Here is an 11,744-nt window from a genome sequence, read left to right as displayed (position 1 = left end):
TTTAAATAGCTGGCTATTTGGATGTGTAAAGCATAGCATGCTCTTCATACTCTTTGTGAGGGCGCCTCACCCTAGCCTAAGCAGATCCCACTCATCGCGGCCTGGAACCCCTCAGTACAACCAGTTAAACCCTTAAATTTGGCACTTCCGTTTTATTACTTTCTAATCTAATCGTGTTGACCACCGTTGATTAAACACAATGTCATACGCATCAAGACTTCCTGCGTCCTGGAATGACACATTTCCTGCTCGGAAAGTGGAAATTGACCTGAGTTCTCCTGGATTGGCAGTGGGTGAACTGGAAAGACTTTTATTTACTGGCAAAGCCATCTGCAGCCATGCAGATGAAGTATGGCCGAAGCTTTACATTGGAGACCAGTAAGTACCTTTATTCAAATTGTGGAATTTTAAAGGGCACATAAATAGTCTTATGATATGACCCTGATGAGTTCAAATGTGAAAAAGGAAAGGCTCATAAATCCTAATCATATCTGGTGTCAGACTAAGTAACACTAGATCCACCGGGCGCATTCCTAGAAAACTATTTGGTATTCGCTAAACAAACTCTTGTCATCCACAAGGACTCCACACATATCTGACCTTCCTTTGCATTGTTTTGTTTGTTTGGACCAGGCATAGTGCAGAAAACCTGGCTGATCTATCTCTGCAGCGCATTACCCACGTCCTGAACGCGGCCCAATGTCGTCGACACGCTGGGGCTGATTTATACAAGGGTACGAGTATTACATATATGGGCATTGAGGCCCGCGACTCTTGCAACTTTGACCTGAGTCCTAACTTCCAGAGAGCAGCCTGCTTCATAGACGGAGCTCTCGGTAGAGGAGGTGAGTACGCAAAGGTTGCCACTTATGTATTGACGTGTTCTGGGTAATGTTTGTGTAAATATAGAGTAAATATAGAGTAATCGACCTCCCCTCTTGTTTGTCGTAGGGAGGGTCCTCGTCCATTGCCAGGTCGGAGTCAGCCGCTCCGCCACCCTGGTCCTGGCCTACCTCATGTTGAAGCAGAGGCTGACCCTGGTTGAGGCCATATGTGCTGTTAAAAACCACAGGGGGGTGGTCCCAAACCGAGGCTTCCTGAGGCAGCTTATACAACTAGACGGTCAACTCTTTGGACCTCATCAATACAAACATGTTTAGTCCAGCTTTGTTTTGTTCAAATACTGGTGGGACACCATGCAGAGGCGAGGTTCCCCTGAGCGACCGGTTGATAATCTGTCTAAAAAACAGACATTGTTCATGTCAAACATTAGTAGTGACTCATGCAGGGTCATGGGCAACACAAAAGTATAGCAATGGTTATTTTTTGTATTAGTTTGTAATTGCAAACATCAACTGTGGTCGATCTTCGGGGTTCTTCCTGGAGCATCTGCACGTTGTTAATCCATAATTTTAATCCATGCAATATTGACACACATTATCATTTTCCATCTAATATAGGGACATGAAGCAGAAGGGTGGACGTTTTTCGCTTTTTCAAACCAATAAACTGCAGAATGTGATGATTAAAATCACAATATAAACATAATTAAAGTTTGCGGCTACACAGACTGGTGACTGAGTGTCTATATGTTGTGTGATCTAACAGTGGTGTGGTGCAGGTTGGGGGTATTCCTCCCCATAATAACCCCTTACTGCTCATTACAATGTTTGAGCTGTGAAGAAATATATTTTTCGACAGAGATTAGAGAGAATGTGGTTCTCACGAATCATTTAATAATTGTAAGTACTTTTAAATGCTGCATAATGGTAGAGTGAGAGCGAGAGAGAGCACTGCGGGTTGGAGAATACACAGGATTCAAACGGACCACATAGATTCAAACAGACTTTTTTCCTGGACCAATACAAGAAGGCAACAATCATTAAACAGAGCAAATATGGCATCATCTGTAAATAGAACAGAGTGAACAAACATTTCAAAGTTCAATTTCTCTGATCAATCCTCCAAAAGGAACATCTCTCTCTGTCTGGGGTAGTAGTCATACAGGCTTCTAAACCGGGAAGGTGAGTGATCTTCCATCCTCCAATCACCATTTAAAGACACAAAAATGTATTCAATTTAAAAATGAAAATGTTGGTTACTACTTTTATTATCTAGGTCCTGTGTGCACCTCCTTCTGATCCTTGTCTGCCTAACCCTAAGGAAATGCTAAATACTATTTGGCATCATAAATGTGATCTCAAAATGTGACTTAAGATTCTGAACACATTTAATTATGACCTTTTAGCTTTTGAAACTAACAAACGATTTAGTAAATGCACGAGGGGTCTATGTTTATTCACAATGGTTTCAATCTTCCCGTCATCTTTCCACCTAGTTCACCATGATACGTGCTGCTTTGAGCATCTGGATCCTGTCTGCTGTGGTCTGCTTGGGCAGAGGTGATCATCATGGCGATCATTCCCATGACGATGGTCATGCCCACCACCACCACGACGAGTCTGATCACAGCACTAGTAACCTCAAACTGGTGTCTTCAGCCAACACAGACTTTGCCACCCAGTTGTACAAAAAATTAGCTGCTCAGAAAGACTTGCAGGGCAAAAACATTTTCTTCTCCCCAATAAGTGTGACCCTTGCCCTGGCTGCGTTGTCTTCCGGGGCCCGTGGGGACACATACCAGCAGCTTTTTACTGGTCTGGGCTTCAACAGCTCTTTATTGACCCAGGCTGATGTAGACAAGGCATTCAAATCACTCCTCACTGGGTTTAATAGGACCTCTCAAGAGGACCTTAGTGCAGGAACGGCCCTGTTTGTGCAGGAAACCTTCAGCCCACGGGCCCAGTTCATGGAGGTGGTGAAGCAGGAGTACCTCGCAGACGTCTTCGCTCTCGACTTCCACAACACCACAGAGAGTGTGAGCAACATTAATAAATATGTGGCAGAGAAGACCAATGGGAAGATTGAAAAGCTGGTTGAAGACCTGGACCCTGCTACACTCATGTACCTAGTCAGCTACATGTACTTCAAAGGTAAGCACGTTTTAATTGAGTGGTTGGGTCTATGTGTCTGTCTCATTGTTGTGGTCAACTGATTGTGTCTGTTCCTCACCCATGTACGTGATGTAGATAAATGGGAGTTACCGTTTGACCCCACGGACACCAAGGAGGACGTTTTCCATGTTGACGAACAGACTCAGGTTCCAGCACACATGTTCTAGTCACAATCGTCCCATAGCTGTGATGATTGGATATCCCATTTTTATATTGTTTGAATTATGATTTATGTTTACACAACACTCTCCAATGACAATTATAAAACGATTTCCGACAGGTTCCAGTACAGATGATGAATATGGAGGAGGAGGTCAACACTTACTATGACAAGGAGAGTTCCACATCAGTCCTGCAGCTGCAGTACAACGGGTCCAGCTCCATGCTGCTGGTGCTGCCTGATAAAGGCTTGGCTGAGCTGGAGGAGGTCATCTGCCAGAACCACGTCAACAAATGGCTCAAGTGGATGCGACGGAAGTACGTGAAAGTCGAGAACGCATCTATTTGATATCTGAAGGGCAGTGGTGGGCAGAGTAGCTAAAAAATGTACTCAAGTAAAAGTACTGTTACTTTAAGATTAGTATTACTCAAGTAGAAGTAAAAGTACTCGTAAAAATAATTACTCAAGTAAGAGTAAAAAAGTATGCAGTGAAAAGACTACTCAAGTACTCAAGAGTACAAGTACTGAGTTTCTCCGATTTATTTTTTAAATAAACAGAGCAACACAAACGGTACAAAATAGACACCAACAAAATATAAAACAGCAATGTTCAAATAAAGATAATGTAAATAACATCCTTTTAAATTAAATACATCAACGTGTGTGTGTGTGTGTGTGTGTGTGTGTGTGTGTGTGTGTGTGTGTGTGTGTGTGTGTGTGTGTGTGTGTGTGTGTGTGTGTGTGTGTGTGTGTGTGTGTGTGTGTGTGTGTGTCACTCTGTTCGAGCCTGCATGAGAGTTCAATGTTGTCATTAGCTGTAACGTCTTTCTGACCAATCGCAGTTCAATGCCGACCTGGGCTGTGCCACTTCGGGAGGGGGCGCTCAGTTACTCCTCTAGACAAAACCGAATTGGTTGCGAGTCGACGTTGACCCGGCGCCCCCCGTTAACGGGCCACAGGGAATTTTCCCAACTCTCCCGATTACCACTCTGCGTTGTGCGTGCGTGCGTGCCTGTGTGTGTGTGCAGGCGTTATTCAATTGCCTCTCGGCCGCTTGTACCCGCGATCTCGTCCTTTCGGCCATCTCCCAACCCTCATGACCATAGGTGAGGTTAGGAACGAAGATCGACCGGTAGATCGAGAGCTTTGCCTTGCGACTCAGCTCTCTTTTCGTAACAACGGTGCGGTAAAGCGAACGCAATACCGCCCCCGCTGCTCCGATTCTCCGGCCAATCTCACGCTCCATAGTACCCTCACTCGCGAACGAGACCCCGAGGTACTTGAACTCCTTCACTTGGGCTAAGGAATATTCACGTGATAGAAATAGATCTCGCATGTAATAAAAGAAAATATCTAAAAAAACAAAGTAACGACCGTCACGTAGCCAAATGGAACGGCGTAAAAGTACCGTTCTTTCTTCAAATATTTACTCAAGTAAAAGTAAAAGTATGTTGCAATCAAACTACTCCTAAAATTACAATTTATCCAAAAAGTTACTCAAGTATTTGTAACGGAGTAAATGTAGCGCGTTCCTACCCACCTCTGCTGAAGGGGTTAGAATGGAGAGCACAGGCCATCGTGAATTGACCTCAATTAACCCAACTGCAATTTGTTGTAGTAGTTCACAATCATGATTTCCACTGATGCATTTTTTTGAGATCAGACTTTGAAAGTCACTATATATCCCTGTTTTCTCCAGACGAACCGATATATTCGTTCCCAAGTTCTCCATCAAGATGTCTCACTCCCTGAAGAACGTTTTGAGTGAAATGGGAATGCAAGACATGTTTGGCGCTGCCGCCGATTTCAGTGGCATCTCAGACCTGAAGCTGAGCGTCTCCGAGGTGAGGATAGAAAAGCCTTGACTTTTACCGTGACGTGAACCAGCGTCCATGTTTTTCTCGGTCCAGCCTCCCTCTGATGCTCTGTCCCTCACTCTGCTGCTCTGTTCCTCTGAAGGTGGTGCACCAAGCCACGCTAGACGTGGACGAGGCGGGGGCCACCGCTGCAGCCGCCACCGGAGTAGGGATCACCCTCCTCTCCTTCCGCAAAATCCCTGTCCTGAAGTTCAACCGTCCTTTCATTGTCCTCATCACGGACTCCAACAATGGAAACATCTTCTTCATGGGAAAGATTGTTAACCCAAACATCTGAAGATAAATAATTCCTCTAAAATTAATGAGATATATTTGTTTGACTGTGTGTTTGTGTGGTAAAATAATATGAGGGATGGAATATATATATTAGCATGTTCCCTTTGTGGTTGATATCATGAGTCTTGCGACGTACAGTTGAGCACCAATTTAAAAATAATGGGGGGAAGAATGGAAAACAAAGGGGAAATTATAACAATAAACCAAGAACTAAACAGCCTTGGTTCTGAGCATGAATGAGACAAGTTTTCAGGCTATATTCGAGTAAACACAGTCATTCTTGAACAATACAGTGTATCAATAAGGCAACATTCATTACACAAGAGTATATAGAGTGCTGTTTAAATATTAGAACGAGAGTCAAACGCTTCAAAGTTCATTTTCTCTGCTCAACTCTCAAAAGGGAACATCCCTCGCACTCTAGAGTTAGTCCAGTCTTGTTCTTTACAATAGTTGATAGGACATTCAAATTAAACAAATTGACTATCTTTAGTGAATAAAAACACATTGGCTTACATAATTGACGTATTGAAATACATCTCATATGTAACATTATACTCTACTGACCATTATTATTCTAACTTTCCACCGCTCCCCTTCAACCAATCTTTGTGTGTGTGTGTGTGTGTGTGTGTGTGTGTGTGTGTGTGTGTGTGTGTGTGTGTGTGTGTGTGTGTGTGTGTGTGTGTGTGTGAAAATAAATACTGGGATAGAGTTGAATAGCATGCATGGTTTCCTTGTTGTTAATAGAAATGTCCCCCTAAATGAAAAAAGTTTTTACAATTGAAATATATTGATCTGGAAGCTATTAGGTTTTTGTCAACATGTTTATTTATTCAGCACCATGGTTTGAACGAAGTGCTGTTCATTTTAATTGTAACATTGAGTCAATCACAAATACACACGGAAGCGCACATTTTAAATTGTAGAAAGGTCACTTGAAAGCTGTACGATCACCATGAATGTAAGATGGAAGTGTGCAATGAATGAGAACCGATGATAACAAAGCATTAAAAAGGTGCATCGCTCGATTGCTTTTTCCTGGAAACATTTCAAAGCATGATGTTCGTCTATCGATTGGATAGAATCTGTGCGGCCTTGAAACATGGCCGAAATAACAAGGGACGAAGTAGCGGAGGGAGACCAGGATGAACCTAATTATAACAAAGAAAGAATCAAATATTCCCCGGAGGAAGAACGAAAACTAGAGAGGCAGCATTTCTGGAGAGTAATCGATGCGTTCAGATACTACAGGTAGGAATAGTCCTGGACAGTAAAGCGCATGAAGCACAACGCACGCTAGCCGCCTCAGACCTCTGGAAATAGAGGCTAGCCTCCTCAGACCTCTGGAAATAGAGGCTAGCCACCTCAGACCTCTGGTAATAAATGTTAGGTATCCCCCTCAATTCTCTGGTAATTGATGTTTGCCCCAGGCCACCATTCGGACTTTCGGCATCACGAGGCTCCTCCTTTCGGTCCGATATCTTCAGAAGACTAAAACCTTTAACGCTTCACAGACTTCTTGACAGAAAGTGTCTCAAACCAAACGTATGCAAGTACAAAGTGGGTTACCCAAGGTGCCCGTAGAGGTAAAATATTGTGAGTCTATCGCCATTACATACAATCAGAACATTTAGTTTTTTCATGTATGGGGCCCTCAATGCGAATTGCCACTAAATTCGTTACGACGTCTTATTCGCTTGTGGATAGCTAACCACAGTATAATCTAAGAAACAGCTTTTCTATAGAAATGACTAGTGATCACAAAGCAAAATTTGCATTAAACGATTTGCCATATTTCCATGCAAAACGTGTCTGCATATACTTGGCCAAATGACGTTCCTTGAAGTATTTTTTTTATCCTAGTGATGTAGTTGTTCTCCAGCTAGCGTAGATCAACCTTATAAGAGAGAAGACAAGGGAATACCTATAGTAAACATTGCTAGCCTGCATGAGAAGAAAATTCATGTGTCAATCATATACCTTGCTGCGCTGTTACCAATGCTGTTTTTGTTCATTTGTGTCAGCACCCATGTCCACGAGCAGGTGAAACGTGCTCAGCGTCAGTATCGGAGCTTAACCCAGCACCATCAGTCCCTACTGCCGAGTGTCCTTCCTAACCTGACGCACATCAGCCAGTGTGTGGAGCACAACCAGGAGGTCCTCCATGCAATAGTCCACAACTGTATCGACATGTTTGAGAACATGGAGTACGGTGAGGAGGTAGGGTGGAATATATAATAATAACCTTACCGTAAGACCCAAAGCACAACTCCAGAACCTTGTTAAGGGGGCAGGGAAAATAATGGGGACCAAGCCCCCATCCTCCTTAAAGGAGATTTTTGAGCACACAGTTAGGAAGCAAGGTGCTAAGATAGCCACAGACCCAACCCATGTCCTAAACATGGAGTATGAGCTGTTGCCTCTGGGCAAAAGATACTGGCTCCCATTTTGTAGGCTAAATAGATTAAAGTTCTCCCTGGTACCGCTATCAATTAAGCTACTTAATGGAGGGAGCTTTCCGTGATGGAACAAGTGCAATAACTGGGGGGGCAATAATGCAATAAGACAATAAAATACTTACTTACTTACTTAATATCAGACAGGAAAAGCAAACTATTGTACAGTATTTGTAGTCTAGGTGGGGCTATCCTTCTGGATCTATTGTAAGAATATGAATGCACCCGTAATCTGTAATCCTTATTAAAAGTAGATCCTTTAAACATTATTCAGCTAACGGTACGTTGATCGAAGGTCTCCTGAAGAGCTCTGAGATCTCGACAGATGTAAACGTTTTGGGACATTATATCTCCCTCTCTTTATTCTCCAGGAGGAGTTGAAAAAACTGCGTCCCGCCTCTATCTTTGATATGGATAAACTTAAGTCCACCATCAAGCAGTTTGTTCGAGACTGGAGTGAAGTGGGCCAGGCAGAGAGGGACACCTGCTACCTGCCCATCATCAAGGAGATCCAGAGGCTTTTCCCCTGCGACCAATAGTGAGAGGCTCGCACGCACCCTGAACAATTATTCTTCATATTTTCACTGTGCAAAGTCAAACCAATGTTTCACATAAAATGACAGCGTTATGACTGCTTCAATATCTAAAACGATAAGCTATTTGACATTCAGTTTACTGTCAGGGTTAATTGTCAAATACAATCGGGGTTAATTGTTGTCAGACCAATGTAAACCTGTGAGTGCCTATTATTTTGATTAGAAACTGTAATTTCTCTCAATGAATGATGAAATACTGTCCCAATGCTTGCTATGTGGGATGACAGTATTAACCCATTCCTTTTCATCTGTGTTCTCTGTGTGTCAGTGATGTTTCCAAGTTGAGCGTGCTGGTTCCCGGCGCCGGGCTCGGGCGCCTGGCCTGGGAGATCGCCCGTCTGGGCTACATGTGCCAGGGAAATGAGTGGAGCTTCTTTATGTTGTTCTCCTCAAACTATGTGCTGAATAGGTACGAGTTTACACTCAGGTTATAATGCAACATACTCTATCAAATATACAGTACAGTATATGACATATATCCTAGAGTATATTTATGTATATACTAGTTACAAAAGACCCCTTTTTGTGGCGTTTTTCCATCAGAACTTTTGGCCGTACCCATTACTACCATGCGGCGCTGATACGCGTTTCTACTACCAGTTTAAACGTGATGGTCCACCCGCGAGATGTACTATCTCCGAGGGGCAGCTCTGGTTGCTGGTGGGAGCTCTAGGACCTATAATAACAATTAACTGTGTTCGTAAAAAAGTGTCACTTTTGACCATCAAACTGAATTCCGTCGCGGACATCGCCGGTCTGAAACAACACAAATATATGAATTGTCTAATAAAATAATCAATCAGATATTACGTTAGGCTAAAATATATCTGTAATATGATGTAATCGACTCAAGACAAGCACGTCCTCCGTTAAACAAACACTGTAGAGCGGGAAGCCCGGTTGTAATGGGAATGCAAATCCAAGCAGTGCTGGTCTGCCTCCCGGAGGTAGACAGTCGAGCCGCGTAGAGCTGGGCCGCTATAGTCTGGTGGAAAAAAGCCATTGGTTGTTATCAGCTAGCATTCACACTTATTTTTCATGCTAAATGTATGTTTGTTACTTGCAACACAGAACCTGTTTCATTAGAAAAAAGAATTAGTACCTTGGCTTGTATAACTATCTATAGAGCACATTTTCTTCTCTCTTAAAGATTTGGATTCATTCTCAATAATGGCCATGATCTGGTTATGTTGCCAGTGGCCCTACTGCTAACAAGTCTTACTTCTACAATTTCTTAAAGCACAATGGCATTTATTGCCACGCCGATTGTTTTGTTTTGTACATTTTAGCTCCATGGAGAACCATGTCTTTTTTCTACGTCCTAACTGAACATCTGTCCGACATATCATTTGCTTAGAACGACTTTGCTTGTGATCTTCTTACTGCCACTGCCATCCACCCCTGCCCTCTTACCTGTTGGACGCTCACTTCAGGTGCGAGAAGGTGAACTCTCTTACCCTTTACCCCTGGATCCACCAGTTTAGCAACAACAAGAGGTCATCTGACCAGACTCGATCCGTCAGCGTCCCTGACATTGACCCCCAGAGCCTACCCATTACCTCAGACTTCTCCATGGTAGCGGGGGATTTCTGCGAGGTGTACACAGAACCTGGTGAGAAATGAAGGGCAATATGGTCGAATCCCGCACACACCTTATGCAATGTGCCTCTCAAAAAAACATTGAGTGTATTAGAACCGTGTGTTTACCTTTGCATCAAGAGTTTAGGCTTCTGACACTCTTTCTATTTTCCCCTCAGATTCTTGGGATTGTGTTGCAACCTGCTTTTTTATAGACACGGCTCACAATGTGTTGGACTATTTGGAGACCATCTGGAAGGTTCTCAAGCCTGGAGGGGTCTGGATCAACTTAGGTGAGTCCCTCCATGAGAAGCTACAGGCGTGTAACCTCAGCACGTTCTAGGAGTACTATTCCTGGTCAACCACACCAGAGTTCTAAAGGGAGCCATGTTCTACAGTCTGTCCGATTGATTGTGTAAATCATTCCTGCGTGTTTTCTGTGTTTCAACAGGGCCATTGCTGTACCACTTTGAGAACATGGCCAACGAGCTGTCCATCGAACTGAGCTACGAGGACATCAGGGCGGCTATCGTTAAGTATGGCTTCCAGCTAGAGGTGAATACAGCTTCGTTAACTTGGGATTGTTTGATCTCTCTTTGAATTCTAATGACCCTTTTATAAAGAAACATAAACAATTTAACATCAGTATTGTTTTCTTGTCCTTTATATTATCCACAATTATTTTAAAAATCGATATAATAATTTGTAATTTTATCATTTGCAATCAAGTTCGCCATCAGAGAGTTGTGTTCTATAAATGGTTTTCCCTCCCGTCAGGTGGAGAGGGAGTCTGTGAAGACGACATACACGGAGAACGACCGCTCCATGCTGAGATACGTCTACGACTGCGTCTTCTTTGTGGCGCGCAAGCCGGCCCGGGTGTACGCCAACGGCGACCGCGAGGAAGACGCCAACGGCGACCGCGAGGAAGACGCCAACGGCGACCGCGAGGAAGACGCCAACGGCGACCGCGAGGAAGACGCCAACGGCGACCGCGAGGAAGACGCCAACGGCGACCGCGAGGAAGACGCCAACGGCGGCCGCGAGGAAGACGCCAACGGCGACCGCGAGGAAGACGATGAAGCATGCATCGCGCCGCCGTGTGCAAAGTCCCCGCGGCGAGAGAGCGGGCTGACGTGACACGACCACACACACAAACACACACGCAACGACCGCACACGCAACAACCACACGCACACAAAGGCACACACACACAACAACCACAAACACATACAAGACCGTGCAGACAAACACACACAATGACGGCACACACACGCACAACGGCCACACACACACAAAACGACAGCACACACAAACAACGACCGTACACACACACAACAACCGCACACACCCACAACGACCACACACACACGACTGCGCACACACACACACACACACAATGACTGCAGAAACACACAACAACCGCACACACGCCAGACGACAGCACACACAAACAACGACCGCACACAAACAACGACCGCACACACACAACGACCGCACACACAAACGATGACCGCACACACAAACAATGACCGCACACGCACACAACGACCGAACACACACGCACGCAACGGCCTCACACACACACAACGATCCTACACGCTCACAAACATGACCGCCATCGCCAGAGCTGCCGACTTAAAGCAGCATTGGGGTCAAATAAATGTATTTGAGGAACGCTAAAACGAAACGATCAAGGGAGTATGGACACCATCATGTGATTTTCATTCAGTTTGATTTTTTATCCACACAGTACCTCAAAAGAGAGACAAATTGACCCATCA

General features: G+C 44.2%; 3 protein-coding genes across 3 annotated transcripts; all 3 read left to right on the top strand.

The window, feature by feature from the left end:
* Positions 1–53: 53 nt before the first annotated feature.
* On the top strand, positions 54–1,570 carry LOC115553732 (dual specificity protein phosphatase 26). Its single transcript, XM_030370223.1, has 3 exons — positions 54–378; positions 634–845; positions 952–1,570. Exons 1-3 carry the CDS (start codon positions 200–202, stop codon positions 1,158–1,160), a joined length of 600 nt encoding a protein of 199 aa, XP_030226083.1. The 5' UTR covers positions 54–199; the 3' UTR covers positions 1,161–1,570.
* A 301-nt stretch (positions 1,571–1,871) lies between these two features.
* Positions 1,872–5,546, top strand: LOC115553729 (serine protease inhibitor 2.1). Its single transcript, XM_030370220.1, has 6 exons — positions 1,872–2,024; positions 2,339–2,993; positions 3,090–3,160; positions 3,295–3,491; positions 4,874–5,018; positions 5,134–5,546. Exons 2-6 carry the CDS (start codon positions 2,345–2,347, stop codon positions 5,326–5,328), a joined length of 1,257 nt encoding a protein of 418 aa, XP_030226080.1. The 5' UTR covers positions 1,872–2,024; positions 2,339–2,344; the 3' UTR covers positions 5,329–5,546.
* Positions 5,547–5,618: 72 nt separating this feature from the next.
* Positions 5,619–11,245, top strand: carnmt1 (carnosine N-methyltransferase 1). The gene is made up of 8 exons (XM_030370219.1): positions 5,619–6,581; positions 7,355–7,550; positions 8,158–8,324; positions 8,651–8,791; positions 9,816–9,994; positions 10,140–10,253; positions 10,412–10,515; positions 10,738–11,245. Exons 1-8 carry the CDS (start codon positions 6,433–6,435, stop codon positions 11,098–11,100), a joined length of 1,413 nt encoding a protein of 470 aa, XP_030226079.1. The 5' UTR covers positions 5,619–6,432; the 3' UTR covers positions 11,101–11,245.
* Positions 11,246–11,744: the final 499 nt, after the last annotated feature.

Source organism: Gadus morhua, chromosome 11, assembly GCF_902167405.1.
Source record: "Gadus morhua chromosome 11, gadMor3.0, whole genome shotgun sequence".
Lineage (NCBI taxonomy): Eukaryota > Metazoa > Chordata > Actinopteri > Gadiformes > Gadidae > Gadus > Gadus morhua.
This window is presented reverse-complemented; position numbering and strand designations above follow the sequence as displayed.